This window comes from Parus major, chromosome 4A (assembly GCF_001522545.3).
Source record: "Parus major isolate Abel chromosome 4A, Parus_major1.1, whole genome shotgun sequence".
NCBI lineage: Eukaryota > Metazoa > Chordata > Aves > Passeriformes > Paridae > Parus > Parus major.
This window is the reverse complement of record NC_031772.1, coordinates 6,746,070-6,769,485: the sequence shown is the minus strand read 5'-3', so window position 1 is coordinate 6,769,485 and position 23,416 is coordinate 6,746,070. Positions and strand designations below refer to the sequence as shown.

At 47.3% G+C, this 23,416-nt stretch overlaps 2 protein-coding genes across 7 annotated transcripts in view; one reads left to right on the top strand and one right to left on the bottom strand.

The window, feature by feature from the left end:
- The window catches only part of FHL1 (four and a half LIM domains 1), a 29,485-nt gene extending 10,389 nt beyond the window's left edge, over nt 1-19,096 (top strand). Inside the window, exons 1-7 of one of the 4 annotated variants that reach the window (XM_015626477.3) lie at nt 7,576-7,645; nt 7,763-7,853; nt 14,579-14,760; nt 15,762-15,939; nt 16,436-16,605; nt 17,165-17,351; nt 18,115-19,096. In XM_015626477.3, coding sequence (XP_015481963.1) covers nt 7,832-7,853; nt 14,579-14,760; nt 15,762-15,939; nt 16,436-16,605; nt 17,165-17,351; nt 18,115-18,272 — 897 coding nt within the window. In that variant the 5' untranslated portion in view covers nt 7,576-7,645; nt 7,763-7,831 and the 3' untranslated portion in view covers nt 18,273-19,096. Of the gene's footprint in view, nt 1-7,575; nt 7,646-7,762; nt 7,854-14,578; nt 14,761-15,761; nt 15,940-16,435; nt 16,606-17,164; nt 17,352-18,114 lie in introns of those variants that run through there. The other 3 variants (XM_015626478.3, XM_015626475.3, XM_015626476.3) reach the window with 3 other exon arrangements.
- A 734-nt stretch (nt 19,097-19,830) lies between these two features.
- The window catches only part of MAP7D3 (MAP7 domain containing 3), a 43,371-nt gene continuing 39,785 nt past the window's right edge, over nt 19,831-23,416 (bottom strand). Inside the window, exons 20-21 of one of the 3 annotated variants that reach the window (XM_015626464.3) lie at nt 22,587-22,882; nt 19,831-20,319 (exon numbers count right to left, since the gene is read on the bottom strand). In XM_015626464.3, coding sequence (XP_015481950.1) covers nt 20,315-20,319; nt 22,587-22,882 — 301 coding nt within the window. In that variant the 3' untranslated portion in view covers nt 19,831-20,314. Of the gene's footprint in view, nt 22,883-23,416 lie in introns of all 3 variants that reach the window. The other 2 variants (XM_015626463.3, XM_015626462.3) reach the window with 2 other exon arrangements.

Genomic DNA, 23,416 nt, shown 5'->3' with positions numbered 1-23,416 from the left:
TGGGATACCACAAACCAGGGCAGGGCTCTGAAAACCATTCTGGGCTGGGGCTCTCTGGTTTTGGCTGAAATTGAAACCTAACCCTGATGAAAGATTTAAAGATATTTGTTCCTTTTGTTTTAATATTTGAATCTGTTTTCTGACTGACCCCACAGGAAAAGCTTTCCTGTGTGGCCCAGCTCTGATGTGACATATTTCCAGAGAGACTTGGGATCCTTATCACTATATGAAAAATGAGATTTACATTCCTGTATCACACAAGCACTTTGAAAATATTATCCCTGACTCCAGAGAAATGGCTCATACATTTTAATGCCGTTATTAGAAATTGAATTGACAACACTTATCCTCAGTGGAAATTTCTCTGCAGCTCAGGGGAAAATGTACAGAGAGCACTGGTGGAGACTTCAGAGAGCTCTTGTAATCTTGAGATATGTGTGCTTCTGGTGCAGTGTCTGCTGAATGAGAAAAGCAAGATTTGATATGTGCCAGAGAAAGGGGAAAGTCCATGGGCCAACAGGAGGGGCTGAGACAGCAGTGGGGCTTCAGACATCCTAAAAATCCTCTGGGCTGAAGGGAGAGCAAAGTGGTGGGGATACAGGGGCTTCTCTGGCCTGTGTGTCCCAGGGTGTTGTGGAGGTGTTGCACACAGGTGCTTTATTTGCTGTAAGTGTAGAGAAAGGGAACTGGATGAGTACTGCCTTAAACTGGCATGTGAGTGAAGTGCTGCTGAGGGGCTCAGGTTGGTGAGAGAAGCAGCAAGGAGCTGCAACAAAGAAACCCACTCAAAACAGGTTGTTTTTATGACAAAGTCTTTTTAGTGGTGAATAAACTTGCAAGATCTGGCTGATCTGTGGCCTTTGAGGAGCACTTCACATTGGGCCGCAGGACATCTGGAACCTCTGAGCTGAGAGCTCTTGCTCCTGAGAACGGAGGGAGGAAGAAGGACACAACTGGCAAAATACTCGATGTGGTGCCTAAGAAGCACTTGTGAATCTGAAGTCACTCCAAGGTGAAGAGTTTCCACTTCTCCTGCCCTTGTTGCTGCAATGTGGCCCAGACTGGCCCGGCCTTTGTGGTGAGTGTTGGGGTGCAAGGAATTTGACCTCTTCTTCCATTTTAAACTGAACTTATCTGAAGCTGGAAGTTCAATCAAACCTGCCTAAAGCAGAGATTTATGAAAATAACTCTTGAGTCTAATCCAACCCCTCAGGCCTTGCTGGAGGAGACTTTGTAACTTTGTTTTTCCCTGTAAAGAATGCTCAGCATATGTCCTGACAATTAGTCAGAGTGCCCAAAAATACCCGTCAGCCCTGCAAGCTGATCCTCTTCAGCTCCTGGAGCTGAGACAGACACAGGGTTATGCACTGTGGGGCTTTGGGAAAGGTTATTTTTAAAATGGCCACATAACAAGGGTGATTTGGTCCTTTCAGCCACCAGCTCTGGCTAACAACTGAGGGTGCAGACAGCCAAATGTTAATCTTGCTCGAGGCGACTGTCCTGTCCAGGGTATTGGGCTGCTTCTCCTGCTAAAGCATGTGCCAGTGCTGGCTCTGTCAGCTCTAAATCAGTGCTGAGGGCATGGCCCTGTGGCCTGTGCCAAGTTCAGGCAGTGCTTTGATGGTGTGCTGGATGCCAGGGAGTCTTCCCAACTGGCGTGCCAATGCTTGGAAGGGCACGTCCTCATCAAAGGGATGGCCTGCCTTCACCCTCAGCCAGGCAGCCCTTTTCTGAGGGCTTTTGCTGTGCCCTTTTCTGACCACCTGAGCTGAAGTTTTCTATCCTCAGTGTCTCTCACGTGCTGAATTTCTGAGGAATGTTTTGCCAGAATCACAGTCCATCCACAAACAGCCCTTTCTTCTCCTCCTTTGAAAATCAAGATCTTTACAGGGAAATACCAAGGCTCCTTGGTGCCACAGTGCACTGCTGGTGTGGGGATTTGGCTTGGCCACTGTCCTGTGTGGGCAGAGGACAGAGGTCTGCAGAACCATCTGCCCAGCAGCTTCCTGGGAACATGGTATTTAGCTAGAAAACATCACATGGAAAACATTCCCAGGCTTTGGAGGAAGAGCTTGGGCAGAGCTTGCAGCACCTACTTTGTGAGTTTTCTTTGCTTCCAGGTCCTGTTGAATGAGCACAGAAGAGTGTCAGGAAATGCTGGAGAGTGCTGTAGCTGATGTCTGGGTAGCTGCTAATTTCTGACTCCTAGTGGGTAGATTTCCAAGGAATGATCCAAACTGGTAGCTGAACTTCCTTCCATGAGCTCCACAGTGAGCTGTTTAACCTCACTGAGGCAGAGCATTGTCCAGCCAGCTGCTGTGCCCATGAGAAGGAATTGGGAGCTATTAGAAGTGCAGAGAGCCTGATGGACACTGTGAAATATTATTTCAGTGATAGCTCACTCACTACTTGGTGAAGCCGTGACATGAGCATTTATTGTGTGGGTATGGCAGGATTATATTGCTGTGCCTGTTCCTCACACCTCATCTGTCCTGGGAAAGACTGCCGTGCTGCCCAGCTGGATCACTGTGGTATTTATTTGACAGGGACTTGAGTTACTTTTCTCAGCTCTGAAGCCAGGGCTAAGCCATGAGGGGAAAGCTGTGACTGGCAAATATTTGCCTCACGTTTGGCGCTACTGATCATTCCTCCCGCACATGAGTGCAACTAAACTTGAACCAAGAAAGATTTGAAGTTGGCCAAGATGGCCCTGAGGTGCTCCACTGCCATAAGTGTGAAGCTTTGGGGTAATAAACTGGGGAATAACTGGGTTGTGGTGCAGCTGGTTGGCCCCATGGCTCCTCCCAGGACACCCCACCCAGCAGAAGTGATTGAGAGTCATCACAGCCCTGCTGGGTGGGTCTGTGCATGACCCAGCTGTAGGGCTGCTGGGGAGGAAGAGGTAAATGCAGTATTTGAAGATTTCTAGCCCAATTATGGGCCTGGTGCTCTTATGAGGCTTCTGAATTAGACCAGACTTGGCAGTAAATGTGGACCTGTCTCCCAAGAGGACTAGAGGAAGTCTTTGTCTCCCTTTAGGGTTGTATGACCTTCATAGGCATTTTCACACCTGTGGTCTTCATCCTGCAGATCATGAAGGGCAAGATCACCCATCCTGCTGAGCCTCCCAGTCCACTGCCTGCACACTCACAGCAGAAGGACGTGGGAGACAGAGCTGGGAAGAGAAACATGGCTCAGGTTTAAGCAAGTGCATTTAAAGACTAAGACATATGTCTTTCTAAGAGATTTTTTAAAAATACTCAGCATTTTGGGGCTATCCCTTTTTGAGTTTGCACTGAAGGTCTAAATCTAACTATTAGGACTACAGCAGACACTCAGCATCCTTGGTGCTGGGAGATACAGCCTTGGCATCTTGTCTGAAATACAAGAAAGAGGAGCAGGGATAGGAGGAAATTGACTTTATTTTGAAGCTGATTCAAAACCAGCTCTGCTCAGCACCTGCTGCAGCCTCTTCTCTCCCCAGTCTCCTCTGGAGCGTGGAGCTACCATGGGACTCTTTGATGCCTCCACCCCACCACATCCCATAGCCAGGATGGGGAACAGGAGCTGAACAAAGCTTTAGGAGTACAAAGCAGCTCCTGATTTATGAGCAGATACTCCCCCCAGGCCTCGGTGTCGCTTGGCTCTCAGCAGCAGTGAGAGGTCTGCCATGTCAGCAACAGGTGATGGGAAGAAGTGCCAGTCAGGAGCGTGTGTGGAGGGGAGCCACAGAGCAGATGGCAGCAGGGAAATAAATTTGGAGCTGCCATGTCCTGGAGACAGTCCAGCCTGTGAATGGAGGAAGATGGGGGAAGACTTGGTTTATATATCTTCCTGGTTTTGCTTTTTTCCAGGTGCCCTTATTTCCAGCTCTGTTATCTCTTGATCGTTCCTTCCTATTACTATGCTCTTATCCCATTTTATTTCTCTTCTTATCCTGACTTCTTTCCATTTTGAAAGAAAGAGTAGAAACCTTTTGTTTCTACTCATACTATATCTGAGCTCCTGAATGTTGCCTACCCTGCATCTGCTTCCTTATAAATCTATTCCCAGTTTCTTTACCCTGACCTTCAGAGCTGATCCAAAAAGCTTCCCTTGGCACTGAAAAGCTGAGCTCAGCGCTGTGACCCAGCTGTGAACTGGAGCTCAGCATGCAAGGATTGTGCCTTTGCCACATCTTCCCTCATTCCTTCTCTACTGCCCCTCTGAACTGGTTCCCTGAGAGCACCAGGGGCTCACCTGGGGTGTTCTTTCCCCTGCCACTGCAGTCCCTTGGATGTGGGAACATCCCAGCTGTCTCTGTCTCGGGTCCCTGTCAGTGCCTGTGGGATGCTGCAGGGGTGCAGAGGCTCATCCTTGTACACAAAGCTGGATTTGAGACTTCTTGAGCATTTTTGGGATACTTCAAAGAGAAGCTGTCCAGTTTTGATAGGATGAGGTGGAAAATTCCCGTTCTGGTTCAGGTGTGATTGTATCATGCAGGGTCTCTGGCTGGTGGTACCAGGGCCACCATCCCCTGGCAGCCCTCTCCACATGATCCACTAACTCTGCTCTGCAGTGCCTGCTGCCAGTGCTGGGAGCAGGAAGCATGTTGGATACTGAGTGCTTGGAGATCTGGATCAGCCCCCAGTGTCAGTCCTCATGCCAAACCAGCATTTCTGTGGCATGGGGACTGCTGTCTCTGTCTCTCTGACGGATCAGCTACAACTGCAAAGATGTTTTCCTTGGAGAGAGCTGTATGTGTACTCTCTCCTCTCAAACCCAGCTCTCTTATTGGTGGTCTTCCTGCAAACTTTGTCTTTATACTAAAACAAACAAAGAAACATTTCTTTAAAGATTGTTTTATTTCTGCCTCGCAAGAGACAAGGAAGTTTATATCTGGGATCTGTTGGGCAGGAGTGCTCTGCTGTGGGAAGACATATGCATGCAACCTGATACATATAAAATAAAATTTAAAAAAATGAAAAAAATTGATCTGCCCTCAGGACAGGAAGGGTAGGGAGAAATGTGGGACTCTCATTTTATGGGGAGCCTGGTGAATGGCAGTGTGCTCTTCTGTGCAGGTGCACTGTGCATTGCCAGCAGCATGTATGGAAGCAGGAGGCACAGCATTACTTTAGGAGATGCACAGGTGCTCTGCCGCTGGTATTTACTGCTGCTTTCTTTGATGATGGTGACTAATAGTTCATCAATGCCTGGGTTAGAGCAGCTCTCTTTAGGAGTTTCTGCTTGTTGAATGACAGCAGGATGTGTGAGCAAGCTGAGAGACCCAGACCTTTTCTGGCAGGATTCTTAGGGCAAGAAAATACTCTGGAAATCAGAACGTGAATCATTTGTTTATCCGAGTGGATGACACTATGCCCCAGCCATGCTGCTCTCAGTCGTACCCGCTGGGTGGGATCAGTGTGTCCAGGGCAGCTCCCTGGAAAACCTACAGGACAGGTTTAATGTTAAAAACATGACATCCCAGGCTTGCTATGCCCTGCTGTGCACTCACTGGTGTAGCACTCTTCCCTCTGGGAGCTGTGGATGTCTGGTGTATAGACAAGGGCTCAGGCAGGGCTGCCATAGCTCCATTCTGGGGCACCTTTTCCTTCCTGGAGGTGTCTGCCCCCTGACACATTTCATGGGGCTTGGGAAGGAACGGGGAATTGTCCAAAGTTATCTGGCTAAAACCAGGCAAGAAACCAAGAGCAGCAGTAAGGTTGTTCCATTCCTGCTACTGGACCAGGAGGCCAGAGATTCAAACAAAGTGGCATTTTAATTAAAGTCTGCTCTGGGGATCTGCAGGGGCTTTGCAGGGTGAGCTGTGCCGTGGAGCTCCATAGGCATCTGCAGGTCTGGGTCTTCCTGTGTAACTTGGCCAAGCTTTATCCCTCTCCTCTCCCCCCCAGGCCTGTTGTGCTGTGAACAGACGTGTGTTTGTGCACATGTTGTGACATCCAAGCGTCCATCCCTGCTCTCCACACCCCTCTGCAGCTGCCAAACTGCTGCTGATTGCAGCCACCTCAGTCGGGGCGTGGCAGCCGCTGGCACCGAGCAGAGACACTGCTCCATCATCCAGGATGGGAGCAAAGGCTTCTGATGGAAACACCTGGAAATTCTGGGGAAAGGAGGAAATGACAGCTGGGTGGGAGGGTGCCAGAGCTTTGTGTAGGGAACTAGAAAGGAATGAGAATGGTTAATGGTGGAAGCTCTACGTGCATTGCCAAAAAATGAACTCATGTCTGTAAATATTACACTGCGCACGGCAAGATTAGAACAGGAAAATACCAGTTGTTAGGGTTCCTGTTGCCATCTGAATTATGCAAACAATTTGCTGGAGTTTATAGATGAGCTGGGGCAGAATAACATTGAGTTTTCCTTGCCAAAGTGTTTCAGTGCATCAGTATTTTAGCACGTTTCCCAGCCTCAATCTGCTGCACCAGTGGATCCATGCTGTGCTCTTTTGGAGTTGTGTGCTGTCAAGAGTGGCCTTTTCCAGGCCACATTGGAAACCTGGAGATGTCAGGATGCTGGTGAGATGCTGAGCTTGTGCACATGCTGCCTGGGGGGCAGAGATGGGTGTGAAGGCTCAGGAGCTCACCAAGCCCAGTGCTGAGGCTGGAGGCTGTGCACGTGTGAGTGCCTGAGGAGCTCTTGGGACCTCTGCAAGCAGGAAGCAGAGATGTTCCTGGCTGTAGCAGGGTTGCTCTTCAGAGGCCAGACACCACCACGATGGGCTCCCTGGAAGGAATGATAAACATTGGCTCTTCGCAGTGGCTGTCAGGGAAGTTCAGTGACTTTCCCACGGCCATGCAGTGCGTCAGTGGGGAGGCAGGATTAGCAGCTGGGCGTCCCTGGCCCCCGGCCCTGAGCGTTGCCGGCAGCAGTTGCATAACCGAGAGCGAGCGTGGGGCTGTGGAGCTGCTGCAGCCTGGGGCTCCCCACAGGAGTGACACTCCAGAGCTCCCACTCCTCCTGCTGTGACTTGGGTGGAAACAGCTCAGCTGGAGCCATGGAGCTGGGATCTTCCTGAGAGCTTTGTGGACACCTGAGTCAAGAGCACAGAGGCATGAGCCAGTGCCTGTGAAGCCATGCTAGATGCTAGAGAAGCCCATATCATGACACCCATGTTTCTAATGCTGCTCTTCAGGGATTTGCTCCCTTTGAGCAGTTAATGCTGTGAGCTTCCTTAAGGGAGAAGCTGGGGAAGGACCAGGAATGGTAGTTTTACTGGCAGTGAAACTTCAGTGTGACCTCCACGTTGAGAGCAAATCCAACCCACCCATGAATGTATGTGCTGGTACTTGTGTGGGCTGCCAGCTGGGTCTCCTGGGGTACAGCCACATCCTTTTGGGCCAGAAGACAGGTTCTTGCTGGTTTCTGGGGCTGCAGCCCCCACAGGGCTGTGATCCACCTCTTCCTTTCAGCCATGGCAGAGCAGCATTAATGTTAGGCCTGTAATTTAGCTCAGGACTGTTACTAGACACAACCTTACTCTAAAGCCAAGGCCAAATAGTACCAGCATGGGGTCAAGTTCGTGAGTTCATTCTGCCTTTGGGACTAATTTGGGTGCTGAGTAGCTGGGCAGGTATTTGACTGTTGCCTGCAGAGACCTAGAGGTCTCAGGATCCTATTCTTCTCCCTCAGATCACCTAAAATGGTAAGAATTTCCAAGGGGGATTAAGGTTGTGATCTCTGGGGAGGGGAGTGGACATCTGGTAGGAGTCCTGTCCATATTAATAGCCTCCGTTTAAATGTATGTTATCAAATGTGGCAGCTCCTTATCAGCCTCAAGACTGTGAACTCCATTACCTGAGGGGCTCCTGGGGACTCTGGGCTGCTGACCATGGCTTTCCACAGGCACACAGGTAAAGTGGATGTGCTGCCAGGTGTTGTGGGAGTACACCTGCTAAATGAGGATGAAGGTTTTGTTAAAAGGCTCCTGTGCCAGAGAAATAACTTTGAATGTAGACTTAAACCTCAGCAATCTGCAGCTGTAACTCCTGATGACAAGTGGGCTGGTAGCCAGTGTGGGAGACTGGGGCTGGAGCGGAGTGGTGGTGGTGGTGGACTCCTTTATTTTGTAAAATGCATTGGATGGTAAATGTTTTTGTATCTGCTCTGCTGCTGTGGGAGGGCTGGGGCTCAGCTGTTATTTAAGCAAGTCTTGATGAAAATGGGGGACAGTGCTCCTCCTTGCTGCAATTGAGGAGCCCTCCTTTATTGCAGTGAGCAGAGAAACCCAGAGCAGAGGGGAGACCAGCGTGTAAACCCAGATGGTTTGCTCTGCTCTGGTGGGAAGTTTGTGGTTAGTCCCTCTTGTCTGTCTTTTAGTTCAGATGGGCTGACCCTTACCAGTGATAGGAAAATGTTCTTTTTTCCATTAACACTGACAGTAATCTTGAGATCACATGTTACATGTCTCCATGGCATGCAGCTCTGGGGTGTCTTCCCATCCTGACTCTTTCCTCTAGCCCTGCAGCTGAAGACAATCAGAAGGTCTCTGGGATTTTTGAAAGCCTATTTCTCTCTTAGAGGCTGTTTTTGTGCATATCCAGGGCATGTTCACAGCCCTACAGCTCAGAACAGTGGCAGTGCCACTGTATCTCTTGGTGAGACAGCCCTGGGGGAGATGTGCTGGGCAGAGGGTGTCACTTTGGGGCACAGCTCCTGTGGGCATCAAACTGAGCTGCTGCACACCAGGGGCTAGGGCTGCTCGTGAGATTGGGAACAGAGAGACTCCACAAAACTGAGGAGAAAAGGCACAGTTCACTGCTCAGCTGCCTGCTCAACTTCCCAGGACAAGGCACACAGGTGGGGCTGCTTGCCCAGCACGTAACTGCTCAGGATTTGCTTGTGGGATGCACATACACATTATGTAGGGCACCATTGTGAGTAAAATCTGACTTCTTTGGTATCATTTGATGTAAGAAAATGTTTAACTTTGGCCCACAAGACTGATCAATGCTGTAGTTTCCTTCCATTATACTCCCAGCTATCTATTTTTTTTCTTTCTCATCTTCCTCAGGGGATGTGCCCTGGGGCAGGAACTCACAGACTTGATTCTGTGCTGTAATATAAAATGCTGCAGCATGTTCTGAGCAGACACTGAGGCTGGAGTGCTGCTGCCAAACAGTCACAGCATGATGTCTGATCCTGCAGACCACTGGGAAGCCCAGGGCAGCTGTGGGGATCTCACAGTGCCTGCTCAGGCTGGGGCTGAATCCTCCAGAGCAGGAGGAAATCTCATTTTGGCACTTGGGAGCACCTGGGTGTGAGAAAGGCATCCAGCTGCTGAGGTGGGGCAGACCAGTGCTTAGCTGGGGACATAATAGGAGGGTCTCAAAGGACAAAACTTAATGCAGCCACAGAGCTGGTTACTGAACAGGATTTGTTAAGTTTTGAAAGGCTTGGACTTTGTTGCTTAAACTCTGCCTAAAGTGCTCAGCCTTACTCAAGGCAGTGGTGCCTTGTTAGTCTTCGCTGAGCTCTGCACTGAGTGCCAAAGCAATCCCTGGGGAAAGTGTTTGTGGGGCTGGGCCAGTGATTTTTAATAAATAGCATGTCCTTACTTCCCTGGGGAATTGTGAATATTGAGTAATGACTGGGATGTGCTCAGACGTGGTGGCAATAGGACCGTAGGGAATGTTTTTGGCAACTGCCTGAGGAACTTGGAGCTGTTCTTGCTCTAAATAAAGAAGCTTTCATTTTATCAACAGATTAATTTTTGAATTATAGAGTATGAGCCTCGCACGTGCCCCAGCCTGGCAATAGGAGAGCACAGCTCTGGTATTTTCAGCCCTCCCAGCAAAAACAGCCTACTACAGGTTTCTTTTCTTTCTTTCCTTGGGCTTTGCAAACGTTTGTTGCCCAGGGCATTGTGCCAGTGCAGTCCTGAGTATCACTTTGCATTTGGGATTAACAGGACCCTTCTTTTAAGGGTTTCCCAGGTATTTATAGCAAACCATGCGACATTGCATAGAGGAATGCTGAGAATAGTAACTCAGGTGACAGACCAGGACTGCCAGGACTGATCTGAAACAGGCAGGTGTAGCCAGTGCCTGGCAGTGTGGGGCTGTGTACTCAGTCTGCTGAGAAAAAAATACAACTAATGGAGTGTTGAAAACCAATAGCTCTTTTTCTTCCATATGCAACTGTGTGTAGTGCACAGGGTTAACAACTCCAACCTCATCTCCTTTCTTAAGTGGCAGAATAATCTGTAAAGTGTAAGTGCAGTTTCTCTGGTTGAGTTTAGAGACTACACTTCAAGTTCCTCCTTGGTGGTTTATCACATTTAAACATATTCCCCAGAGACATTAACACATAGCCTGTGCTAAGTGCTTTGCTTATCAGCTGTGCTTCAGCTCCCTTCTCTGGATGCTTTGGTTCCGTTTACTGTGCAAACCACTGTGATGCTGCTTTGGGTTTTTGGCTGAACTGGGGTGACCCAGCCCAGGGTGATGGCAGGAGCCCAGGGGGAGGCAGGGTTGTGTGGATGCAGCAGCTTTTGTGGGGTGACAGTTCTTAGGTCTGTACCCTTTCCACCCTAAAGCTGGCCATGGTGCAGGGTGCAGATGTGACCCTGACCCTCAGCCCTGTGGCTGCTTGGTGTTGGTACCAGTTTAGGTGTGTGGAAGCCCCTGGGGCCCAAGTGTTTGAGATCTCTGAAAGATGGAAGATGTGGCTGTTCAAGGGCTGTTTTTGTAAAGTAGAAGATGCTTTCAGGGGACACGTGGTGGACTGGCACCTCTGTGGTCAGGTAAATATTAGGGTTGTATTCCAGTGGGTCTTTGTGCCAAATACCCTGATATCTGAGAAGGCCACTGGCCTGGCCTTCTGCCCTCCAGCTGTAGCCAAATCCATCAGGGAGCTACATTTAGAGAACACCCTGCCAGGGCTGGTGGGACAGGGATCCCTTGCTTAGAGTGAGATTAGTTTCTGGAAGTAAAGCTGTATTTTTCTTCATCTCTCATTGAGGGCCCTCTAGGCTATTTAAGGATGGACACATTCTGCATTTACCCCTCTCCCCAGCTGCCTGTGCTTGCTGTTTTCACCTGCTTCTCTCCAGAAGAACAACTCTCTGCACGTTCCTGGGAGGGGGAATAGTTTCAGCCTGTCCATACTTTTCCTCTGCCTTCTAAATCCTGTTCTGTGGCCTGTGTCAAGCTGACATGGGGTTTGGATCAGTGCATGTCCTCAGGGTATGTGATTCTCCTGGGGCTAAACAAGAGCCAGTTGGCCAGGCTGCCACCTCAGAGATGCCATAGTTGGTGTAAAGGCACAGCCACAGAAACTCATGCTCAAGTGACTTCCAACCTAAACCATCTGCATGTACTGCTCTCATTTTAAGCAGAGCAGTGTGAAAAGAAGTGCAGAAGTTCAGTGCTCTGGGTTTTAGTGGTAGTTTGGTGAGTGCTTTCCCTGGTTTTGTGTTGCTGTAGCATTGTTGCACCCCTGGTGTGAATCCCTACCCTGTGCTCAGCAGCTGCTGCACTGCTCATATGGGAAGTGATGATGAGGGCACTAAATAAAGACCCCGAGGAAGTAACCATTTTTCCATATACCCAGTGTACCCTTCATTTCATAACCTGCCTGCTTTTCAGACAGGAAAGACAGGCCAGGGTTAATATACCTAGAAGCTTGGGAAAGTTATGGTGTGGATACTTAGTGCAGCTGGTTATTGAGGAGATAACACCAAACCCATGACCTGCTGTCAAGCAGGCTTTAGAAATACATTTATTTTTATACAGAGCACAGGAAATATCTGCTTCGTTTGCCTTCCATGAGAGGGGACAGGACTGCTGAGGGGACCAGCTGTAGGATACTAAATGAAGCTGAGCTCTGAAGTGTCCACAGATGTTTGCTCCATTTGGGGAAAATAATCTGGTGGTCCCAGGATAGCTGCTACTGGCCTGGGGCTCCACTTTGCCACACACTGATGGCTTTTAGGGCTCTTCTGCACCATACCCTGGGTGAGCTGGTCCTGCTTCTGTGGGAGGGTCGTGGGAGATGCTCTGGCTGATGTGGGCTCTAGCCATGGCACAGGTGAGCAGAGCCCAGCACATTTGCAGGGACAATGAGACCACTGCATCTTCACTGCAGGCAAGGGGACAGAGGTGCCTTTCCTGGCTCCAGATCAGGAATTCAGGAATGATAGTGCTGAGGGCAGAAAGCCTCTGGAAAACCTGGAAGCAAACTCCTGCCCCTGCCTGTGTATGAGAGGGGCTTTCTGGTGTGTGAGGTGGCAGGAGGAAGGCAGAAGCTGCTTGCACAGCCCTGTCTGGGGGCTGCCAGGCCCAGTGTTAATTTGCCTGTGGAGCTCCAAAGCTGCTGTGATAAATGTGTCTCACATTAGCAGGTGATGTGTTACATGGGAACACGGGGTTATGTTGCTCCCTGAGCCATACTTTCAAGACTATGTGTTCATGTTGAAAACAATCCTAAACCTGAGGTCAGGGACATTTCAACACCATTTGCCCTGGAGCCTGCAATTGCATTTCTTCCAAATAAAACCCACCTGCTTGCTAGAGCTCTGCAGAGCTAGTGGTGGCTCACACAGTTTCCATGTTTCCCAGCTGTTTATCTGTGTCATTTGCTTGAAAAGGTACCTCAAAGCCCTTGGTGCAGTTGTCAGCAGGACATGGCAGCCCCTGGCCTTGCCAAGGGAATATTCCCAGATCTTGGTCCCCCCACAAAGTACAGTTCCTACCAGCTTGGCCTCCAGCCTGCCTCTGTCAGTTTTAGGGGAAGGAATAGGGTGTGAACAGAGCCTCCACCTCTGCTGCAGCCTCCCCATATGATACATTTCTTTGGGACTCTCTGTCCTGCTTTCTGAAATACAAATCCTCCAATTTGTTCTGGCCCTGTGTTACTGAGAGGGTGACAAAGAGGAGACAGTGTGATGACTCTTGGATTTTAAAGCCTGCACGGTAACAGCGTGAGTCCCACTCTTCCTGAGCCCAGATGAGGCAGGTGCTCTTCTCTGATGGCAGTGTTCATGCACAGGCTCCTCTGGCTTTGTACCCAGCAGTGTTGGGCTGCTCTTGGTGTGCTGCAGTGGCCTGGTGAGGTTCAGCCCTGAAGCTGATGATACATCTGGAATTACTGGGGTCAAAAGTGTCCATGAAAATCCTATGAGCAGGCCCTTAGCCCATAGCAGGGCAGACCAAGAGCATCCTGCAGCCATGGGTGAGCCCAACAGGGTCCCACTGACTCTGCTTTGTTGTGAGGGCACAGGCAGGAGTGACACACCCTCTCTGCACCCCAAAACCCCTACTGGTTTGGTTTATAAAGGCACATTGTGCTGGGCTTGGAGCAGCACGGCAGGAATAAGCACTGTTGTACCACTGAGCTTTGTGAGGAACAGCCCCCAGGGCTGGCTGGGGTGGTTCAAGGCGAGGCCACGATGGAGGCAGCAGCAATTTGTATGGCCTGACTCTGTCCTCTCCCTTCCTTGCTCTGTGCTGATGCTGCTGCTCTGGCAGGAAGAGAGGACATTTCCTCTTGGCAGTCCCTGAGCACAGCCACGTTTCCCATCCGGTTGGTGATGATGCAGAGAGTTCAAGGCTGTGTCCCTGGGTGTTGCCGTGCAGGGAAATGGGCTCTGCAGTGCTGCAGCTCTGGGGGCATGAGTGGCAGAGACAGGGATGGAGCTGCCTCTCTGGGACTCCATGGCTTCTGTAACTCTTAGGTTCCCTCCCTGGAATTCTCCAGACCAGGCTGGATGGAGCGTTAAGCAACCTGACTGGTATGACTGGTACCCCTGTCCATAGCAGGGGGTTTGGAACAAGATGATCTTTAAGGTTCCTTCAAACCCAAACCTGTCCAGGATTCTCTGTCAGAGCCCTTGTAACCCCCTCACAGGAGCGTTGGTGCCTTCTGCTGAGGAAAGGTGCATGGAATGGAGGGAGCCATTAGCCTGAGACTAATGGGAGTGCAGGAGGAGAAAGGGTGAGCCAAAGCGGAAAATGCTTCAGTCAAGATTCCCCACACCCACTGACAGCTCCTTGGCCATGGTGGAGCATCAGACCTTGGCAGAGCCTTGATGGTGTGAACTGAAAAATATCTCTTCACGGAGGAAGTTTTTTTCCTTTTTTTTTTTTTTCCCCTTATGATTTTATATGTGAAAGCCTGGTGAAAAGAGGCAGCTGGAAGCTGCACAACTATCCAGCCCAAAAGGCCTTGGAGGGCTGCAGCTGGCTGTGGGTCCAGACTGGAAACATGGAAACAGTTCCATTCTGCTCATGTTTGTTGGCGATTTCTGCACACAAGGGATGTGGTGCCTCAGCCAGGACCTCACTGAGGCCTGCAGTAATGAGCTAAGGGACTCCCAGGGAGTGGTTAGGTGTCATTACCCTTGCTTGATAAACCAGCCAAGCATCCTTCCACTTAACAAGGGGGAAAAGTCTGGTTTGAGACCCTGCTCCCATCGATTGGAGCTGCTTTCTCTATTAAGGAGCCCTCGAGGAGTGTGATAACACCACCACATTCTCATTCCTGAGCCACGTTCCTCCTACTGATCCACACAGCCCCGAGAAGCTGGAGCAGCTTTCAGGGCCTCAGTGCTGTCCCCTCAGCTGCTGTGCTCTTGCAGGGCCTGGCAGCTACACCGTGGGCACGATGTCAGAGCGCTTCGACTGCCACTACTGCCGTGACCCCTTGCAGGGCAAGAAGTACGTGCAGAAGGAGGGGCGGCACTGCTGCGTCAAGTGCTTCGAGAAGATCTGCGCCAACACCTGCACCGAGTGCAAGAAACCCATCGGGGCCGACTCCAAGGTCAGTGCTGAGCACCTCAGTGGGTGATGAGGAGAGGCAGATGCTGATCACCCTCCTGCTTGCCCTGGTCTGGCTCTGAGCTGGTGTGAAAGAGCAGTTCTTTGGGAGTCCTCTGGCTGCCAGCCGTGTGCTCATCGGGCAAAGAGGGGCGCAGGGGCGTGCACAGGGGTGCTCATGGTGGGCTGCTTTGGCACAGGATCTCATTTCAGAGCTAGATTCAGCCACACAAACTGCTACAAATGCTGAATTCCCTGGAGAGAGAACTGCAGGCAGTCAGCCTGCACAGGGCCTGCAAAACTCATCTTCTGGGCAAAGCACTGAGGTCTAATTTTTGTCAGTTTGTCAGATGCTTATTGCTTCATGATGGAAATCAAGAGTTCTTTCTCTATATATATCTATATATATATATTGAGAGCAGTTGGATGGCAAGATGGTTCTGCTGTTTGTTTTTTTTTCTTTATGTTAATTTATAATATCTCAGATGTTCAGACACTGTAACACCAGGCAGGACATGAAGATACACAAATTACAGGACCTGAAAATATTTGCAAGCCTAGTGATTGAAACTGTTTTGATCTCCATGAAAACTGGAAATTGGCTTGTTGCTTATGTATAGAAATATGATGTTACTGAAGTCATTAGTATATACCTTCAGGGCCTGACAAATGTTTATGGTAATAATAATGTACACCTGAACTAGAGGGAATGTAAGCACCAGAGAAGCCCACACTTGCAGAACTTCAAATCTCCAAGCTGTTGGTTTGAAGAGTATTCTGCCCCCATGAAAGCCCAAAGTAAATGTGATTGTGTCAGTGACTTTGGTTAAATGTCCTTCCCTTAAGTACTTGAAGAGGAGCTGTAGCTTTACCCACTGAATCAGACAAACTTAGAAACGACAAATCCATCCTTTACTGCCCAGGCAGGTGAGACAGGAGCTTTGCTTTAGAGCTGCTCAGAGGGAGAGAAAAGCTTTTCACTCCCTCCCTTTCTGTTCATTGCAGGAGCTGCATTTCAAGAACCGCTACTGGCACGACAGCTGCTTCCGCTGCTTCAAGTGCTACACGTCCCTGGTCAACGAGCCCTTCATGCTGCGGGAGAACAACAAGGTTTGGTGCAGCAACTGCACTGCTGCTGCGGATGCACCCAGGTGCAAGGGCTGCTTCAAGCCCATTATTGCAGGTACTGTGCCAGTCACAGGGGTCTGAGGGCCATGCTCTGCTCTAGGACATAACCAGCGTGGTTTATCAGGCTGTGGAGGCTGCAGTTAGGGGTTTGGGCATCACAGTGGAAGGCTGGAGCACCTCAGGATAGTACATTTTGACTGTTGCTCTCACCTGTCCATTTTATTCAAGTGTTGAAAGACTGCTTTGCAGTTAACCCTCATGTGGATAATTAACTCTTATGTCAGTCTTAAACCATTTCTACTAAAAGCTTTGCTCGGTAAATTGAAGTCCTAAAAGGCTCAGGCAGCTGATCTGATAACTATTTTAAGAAAATCTTGCAGGCCCTGGCTAAAATCAAATACAGAAATTACAGCTCATCTCTTGTGTGCATTCCAGTGGAATCCTGGGCACATCTATGGACAGGTCTTGCCCACAGACATCAGACTGAACAGGGGCAAGGGCTTGCCACAGGCCTGAAATCTGACAGGACAAGTTATTTTTATCTGTTGTAGGAGACCAAAATGTTGAGTACAAGAAGATGGTCTGGCACAAGGACTGCTTCACCTGCAGCCAGTGCAAGCAAGTGATTGGATCTGGAAGCTTCTTCCCCAAGGGTGATGAATTCTACTGTGTCTCCTGCCATGAGCACAAGTTTGCCAAGACCTGTGCTAAGTGCAAGAATGTAAGTCCTTCCCCTCTGCAGAGGCAGCTGCCAGGACAAGCCCTCGTGTGTCTTTTGGGAACTGGGAGGGGGAACCAGCAGACAGACCACGCTGAAGCTGTACCAGTGCTGATGTTCTTCCCCTGAGATATTGGTGCCAGCAGCTGGGGGAGTTATGGGAGAGCCAATGGTTCCTGTACATTACAGGATCTGGGCAGGGGTGGTTGGGTTAGCTGATGGCAGAAACCAAGTGATACCACTCTCGCACTTGCCTTGGGGATAGTTTAAGCTCTGTAGTGGTACTGAATATTCAAGAAGTGAAACAGTAACTGTTTTACAACTTCTGCAACTGATTAGTGTGGAATTTCAGTTACTGCAGGTAAAATAAAGTATTATTAAAGTGCCCGGTATGTGGGGTTTCAGGTTAGAGGGACTCAACTGCACTGTGCAATTAAATTTTGATGCAAACTTCAGAAAGATCTCCTCCATGACAAAGCCTTCCTACCCTACACACCATGCCTGTGTCACCTCTTTTCTCCTTTGCTGATTCTAAACCACACCTCTGCTCTTTCTCTTCCAGCCCATCACTTCTGGAGGCCTCACTTACCAGGAACAGCCTTGGCATTCCGAGTGTTTCATTTGCTCCAACTGCAAGAAGCAACTGGGTGGGAAGCGCTTCACAGCTGTGGAGGATCAGTTTTACTGTGTTGAATGCTACAAGGAGTGTGTTGCCAAGAAGTGTGCTGGATGCAAGAATCCTATTACAGGTATGTTGGGTTACATGCAGCTCAAGGGCAGTGGGTGCTGAAGGTCAGGACAGTGATCCCCCAAAGTCAGGAGCCCAGGGATGGGTAACATCAGAAGCAGGTCTGGTAACCCAAGCCCAATCCCAGGATTTTACATGTGATCTGACTCTGAGCCATGTGCTTGTGCTGGATGGAGGCTGAGCTAGTAACTGAGCTCTTCAGCCTCTGCAAGTCCCAAGTCTACCTCCAAAACTCCCCCAACCAGAACTGTTCCCACCCATATATTAGTTTGGGACCCTTAAGTCCAAACCAACTGGTGTTTTATTGTCCCAAAGGGACATTTGTACCCCTTCTGAGGTATTTTACACTTAAAATTTGCTGGGCTACAGAGCTCAGCCCTGAAATGTGGGCACTGTCCTTGCAGTCCCACGAGGCTCACATTCCATCCTGCATTTTGGAGCACGGATCTGAGCCCAGAAGTATTTAGCCCAACCTGTCCTTGCTCCACCTCTTTCCATGACTGTTTGCTGGAGAAAGGAGACAAATGAAAAAGTTTATTGCAGAGACAAGTCATACAAGCCTTGTGCTTATGTTTCTTCTCCAAGAAACATCAGGAGATGCAACAAAACCATGCCTCAGTTGCCAGTTTGGTGTTTCAGGCACCCCCTGTGGCCTGCAATCCTGGGGAAGCACTGGGGCAGCAGGAACAGGCTGTGCTGCTTGGTGGGATAACCCAGCCAAGGCAAAGCTACTATCGCCGTCCTATAATTGTGTTCTCTCCTAGCAGGATTTGGAAGAGGAACCAGTGTGGTTAACTACGAAGATGAATCCTGGCACGATTACTGTTTCAAATGCACAAAGTGTGCCCGTGGTCTGGCCAACAAGCGCTTTGTTTGCCATAATGGAAAAATTTATTGTGCTGAGTGTCCCAAACGACTGTAAATGAGCAGATGTAAGATGGATTTTAAAGCCCTGCTTTCCCAAACAGTCCTGGTAAAAGAGCAGGTTTTTGCATGTTGAGAATTTTAACTTTTTCCATTTTAGTGTAAGAACTAAATTAGCCTCAATATACTGGGTTTGACTTTTGAAGCTCCTGCAGTACAAAAGCATGTAGCCTTGCAAAAATCTAACCTTGTTTCCAAGTAACTCCTAGTATAAAGTCTTGAAATGCTGTTAGATTTAGAGATCCACACACTGCATCATCTGTGTGTGGCTTAAACTAAAACAAATTTAATTTTAAACTAATCTGGTATATGATTAAGCTTGGCACTTAACTGAAGTGGGTTTGACAAGGCATGCACCTCCGACACAGAGATACAAAGACTGCACCTGGGATCAGAGGGATCCATTGTTATGCTTCTGCAAGTACAGATACACAACAAACACCACACCATTAATAAGTAATAAATACCTTATCTTACTCTACAACACCACATTGCAGCATATGTATGGAATGGCTTCATCTTACAGATAACAATGTTTTGGCAGTGACATTTAGCTTAGTTAAGTTTCCATAAACTTGTTTCAGTCTTGATTTCCGCATGGTTTGCCTGCAAGTTTTCCTCATCAGCTTTTTTTATATCATTGTTTAAACAAGGCTGTCTATGTAGAATTATTAATCCATTAACAACTAGTAAATCTTTCACCTACAACATGCACATGCATTTACAAGTGCCTTAAAAATAGCTCAGACAAGGCTAGCTCTCCTATCATGTCAGTGTATGTTTAGTGACTGAATAAAGTGAGACTAGTGCCTGCTTGGAATCCATAGTCTGGAAATTATTTTTTTTTTCATTGTGCCATCTCACATGATTGATGTGTCTTAGGGCTGAGCTATTGAAACCAAATCTACTACACTGATACTGGCAAAGTAAGAGTCAGCTGTGCTGTCATTACACCCTTAAATATCTGAGGACTAAAGCAACAATTTCCATAAACTAATTAATTTTTGAAAAAGATAACTGACACTGGACCATCTGCCAGAAACAGCCTGTGTGAAAAAGCCTTTTGGAGAGCATATGTACAGCCAGTGTTCATGCACAGATCTACCATGCTTCAGCAACCTGAATGCTGGTTTAAGGAGCTGTTTCTTTTCCACAGTAGTGAAATACTTTATCAACTGGATCTGTCCCAGCCATTCTCTTTCAACTACTGATAAAGAACCCTTGCAAGAAAACGAACAGGCAGCATCTTGCTGGTCACTGCTCCACTGCTGGACTCACCCTCACAACACAGAGATGCTGCTGCTGCAGGGAACAGGCAAAGGCTGGCAGGGAAAAGCATGTTAAAGAATTCCTCAGTTCAGAACATGCCATAAGCACGGACAAACACAGCAAGAGCTGAAGGTGTTAGTGCAAATCCCCTCTCAACCACACAGAGGCTGCTAGTTTGGGAATCTGCAGCTGCAGCAGTTAGAGCAGCACCAGAGTGCATCCCAAGGCAGGTCAGCATGGCAAGGGGTGGAGAGGCCTTAGTAAGGTCACATTGAACATTACAGAAATAAAGCATTGTTCAACTGCAAAGTTTATTTAACTGTGTGCACATATTTACACAGGGCTGGATCAGACCATCCAACAAATCTCAGCACAGAAAAAAATATCGGCATCTTTGTTAGAATGATTGTCTCTGCCAGAACAAACAGCTATCATACAAAAATACAGTTCTCCTTTTACCTAAGGCACTGCTCTAAAGTCTAAAACAGTTCTACGGTATTTCTGAACAGCAAGAGGGAGAAGGCTGAGGGCTCCTGTTGCAATTGAAGTGTCGAGGAAAGAATGGGTGTAGTTCCAGCAAACCCACTGCAAACACAGCAGCTGCTCTTGGATGCATCACTGGAATTGAGGGATCAGTCAATGGTAGCAGGTTTTGAGACAGCTACTCTTTAAAGTAATCACCTATCCAGTCTATCTGTTACAGGAGACATCAGAACAAGGCTGCATTATTACTTTTAGTAGCAATTTTCAGAAGATGCTTCGTTAATCTCTTCATGCTGAAAAAAGCAGGCAAGTTCAGGTTAAATAGATTATTTAATGCAGGTTTTAGGGGAAGGGAAATATCTATGCAGCTTGCAGCTGCTGTTATAGAGCTGGAACTGGAACACTTAGAATAATTAATATGAACAAAATGTGACTTCAATGGTCTAATACTGTTATGTACACAATAAAATAATACTTCAGTAAGTGTAGATAAATAAGTAATTCAAAAGGAAAACACTTTTTAAAAGCCTGACACCTTAAACTGCATGGACAGACAAATCTATGGACTCAACATTTTTGTAATATATTAGAGCACGTGCTGAAAAATGTTTTGATGTTTGCCAATAGATTAAAACATATTAGTGATGAACACTTCCATTTTGAAACTGCCAATATTTTCATATTAGATAACAAGCAATTTTTCTTCTCCATTCAAAAGTGAAGATACTCAATTTTGCATTTTTAAATAGCACATGAACCAACAAGCAATAACATTTTTCTAGACATTAAAAAGGAAGTTCAGCTTTAACATACACTGAGTGAGTCTTTTATTTTATCAAGATCATTTTAGAAATATGCAAAGTCTGTGGCTAAGTGGGGAGCCTCCAGTGGCATGTTCTACATGATACTGATAGGAAAATTGAAAAAAAAGACTCAATCAGGTTACTGTAAAGTCTGTAAAGGGGAAACAAGGAATATTTGAACTAGGAAACCTTATCTAACAATAGCTAAACGAACGGAAAAAGAACATTAGCACAACAGTTTCCCTGAAATGTTTCAAGGTGCAAATTAGTTTATCATCCCTCCCCTGGTGTTTTTTGCAAACTTGAAGATGGATAAAGGTAAACAAGCAGCTTTTCAAAACAAGGCCTTCGGTACTTGACAAAACACTGGATTACTGAAGTGCAATCAGATTATTTCCAGGTCTCTAGTGTTCACAGTTCTGTCCAAAGAGAAGAAAACATTTAACCATCATAACTGCATGTATGCCACATGTATCCATCATCACTGTCAGTCTACACCCAGGAGTGAGCACAGAACCACTTGGCCACTTACAGTCCAAACTAGCAGTGTAGGTTTTCTTTCTTTTTACAGGAATATTAGTTTCCAAAGTTATGTACAGAATTCTTCAACTGCATTAAGTCTAAAAATTTTCAAGCTCAAAATTAAAAGGCCACATTTCCTTCATTAAAAAGTTAATGAGTCTGATCACAACAGAAAGGGATCAGCAGAACCACAATAAATTTGTCTATTCCCATGGCCCAGTCTGTTGTGGCCTCAAGGGAATCCTCCATCAGGGCACGCCCATGGAACTAAAATTCATAAGACGCAGAGCGACAGAGGAGACTCAGAGACTCAGGATACAGCTCAGTCTAGAAAAGTGCTACACTTTAATCAAAGAAAGTGCTACACATCACTGGAAGGAAATGTGGATAGCAAGGCTTGTTTTCTCACTAGCATTCACTTCAACTGATCACACAGTCATTTATCCCAAGGAAAGAGATCTCCTGTGAAAATGGCCCTTTGGGGTTTGCCTCCAACACCAGAAAGTCCATTCTTATACAAACTGACTTCCTGAAGCTTCTCTGACACATATCTCTTCTATGCACTGTACTGCACCAGGGCTTGGCTTTTCAAGTACATGTGGCTCGAGATGCAGCCCTGCCTCTTTCAGAAAACTCAGAATATTTTGTGTGTTTACAGCTTTATTACTCCTCCCAAAATGTAACACAACCACCTGTGGAATTTCAGGTTGGTGTTACTTGCCTTGGTGAAGTGAAAGAGTGTTGTACAGTAAGTAGAGAGGACAGCCAATACACTGCTAAGAGTCTGAAGAGACCTTGTAAGACCATGCAGGTCAGCATCAAAAACATAACATGCCTAGGAGTGGAAAGGTCTGGTGTGTAGAGTTACATCAGACACCTTTTGAACTGTTCTGTATCTTGCAAAGTAACATGTGCCATTTAATATATCTTAGAAAAACCTTGAAGTACAATATATGAGCTTCAATGCTGTTTGGAACTTCACAAGGGCTCAGCGGTGTCTTTGGAAGAGCCTTAATGTTGGGCCTTAGCAAGTCCCTAAAAAGGCATCAGTTGGTGACTCCTTTTGAAAGAATTCAAGTTAAAAGTACTAAAGAAAGAGCCTTCCCTCCAAGTCTACACATTGGAAAAAGTGCCTTGAAAATAAGAAGCTGTAGTTAAGGCAAGGAGAACAAAATGCAAGGAAGTGAACTGCCTAGCCAGGGGAAGAGACAGACAGGGAAGTCAGCTGGGATTACCTGATGAAGCATCTATAGGTTTGGTCAATGAATTCACTGCACCATCTTCCTCAAAAGCCAATTTGGGACTAGAAGGTATTGTAGCAGCATCATTCAAGTTTTGATTACAGTTACCAGCAGAGATGCTGTCTGAGCTCAGTTTGGTTGACTTGGAATGTACTCCAACGTCAATGAACTCCTCAAAAGTCCATGAACCAGATTTTCCATTAAGATTCTCAATAAGTCCAATTGTGTGATCAGCTTCATGAACATCCAGCTTCCCCGAGCCATCGATAACCATTTCTTTTGCAGGATGGCTACAAAAAAAAGAGAATGAGTACTTGTATTGCAGTTTCCACATGTTTAACCTTTACATTGATTACAGGACAGACAATTAACAGTCTGCATACTCTGCAAAGCACTGAATATCCCACAGGGCATTCTGAGACAAGCTCCAGCTGCCACACAAGATCTCCCCTCCAAGAGCCAATGGGGAAGAAAAACTCAGCAATATATACCCACTTTTTACTATACTAACAGCACTCAGGTAAGGTTTCTGGCTCTAGAATTTTGATGTAAGAAAGTAACAAGTTTAAAGCCTTGATCATTATGTCTTGATTTTTGTAGGGTGCATTTTTCCTTTTTTTTTCTCCATCTAAGACTTTTTGAACACACAAAACTAAGTCTCAGAAGACCAGCAATATTTAAAACAGATTCAAAAGCTAAACTCAAATTACAGACCAATTTTCATTCATTCCTAGGACAAACTTCCATCAGGAGGAATGACATTCATCTATCATCACTCTAAGAAAGTGTTCACAATGTCATTTCTAAACCATTATTAGGATTTA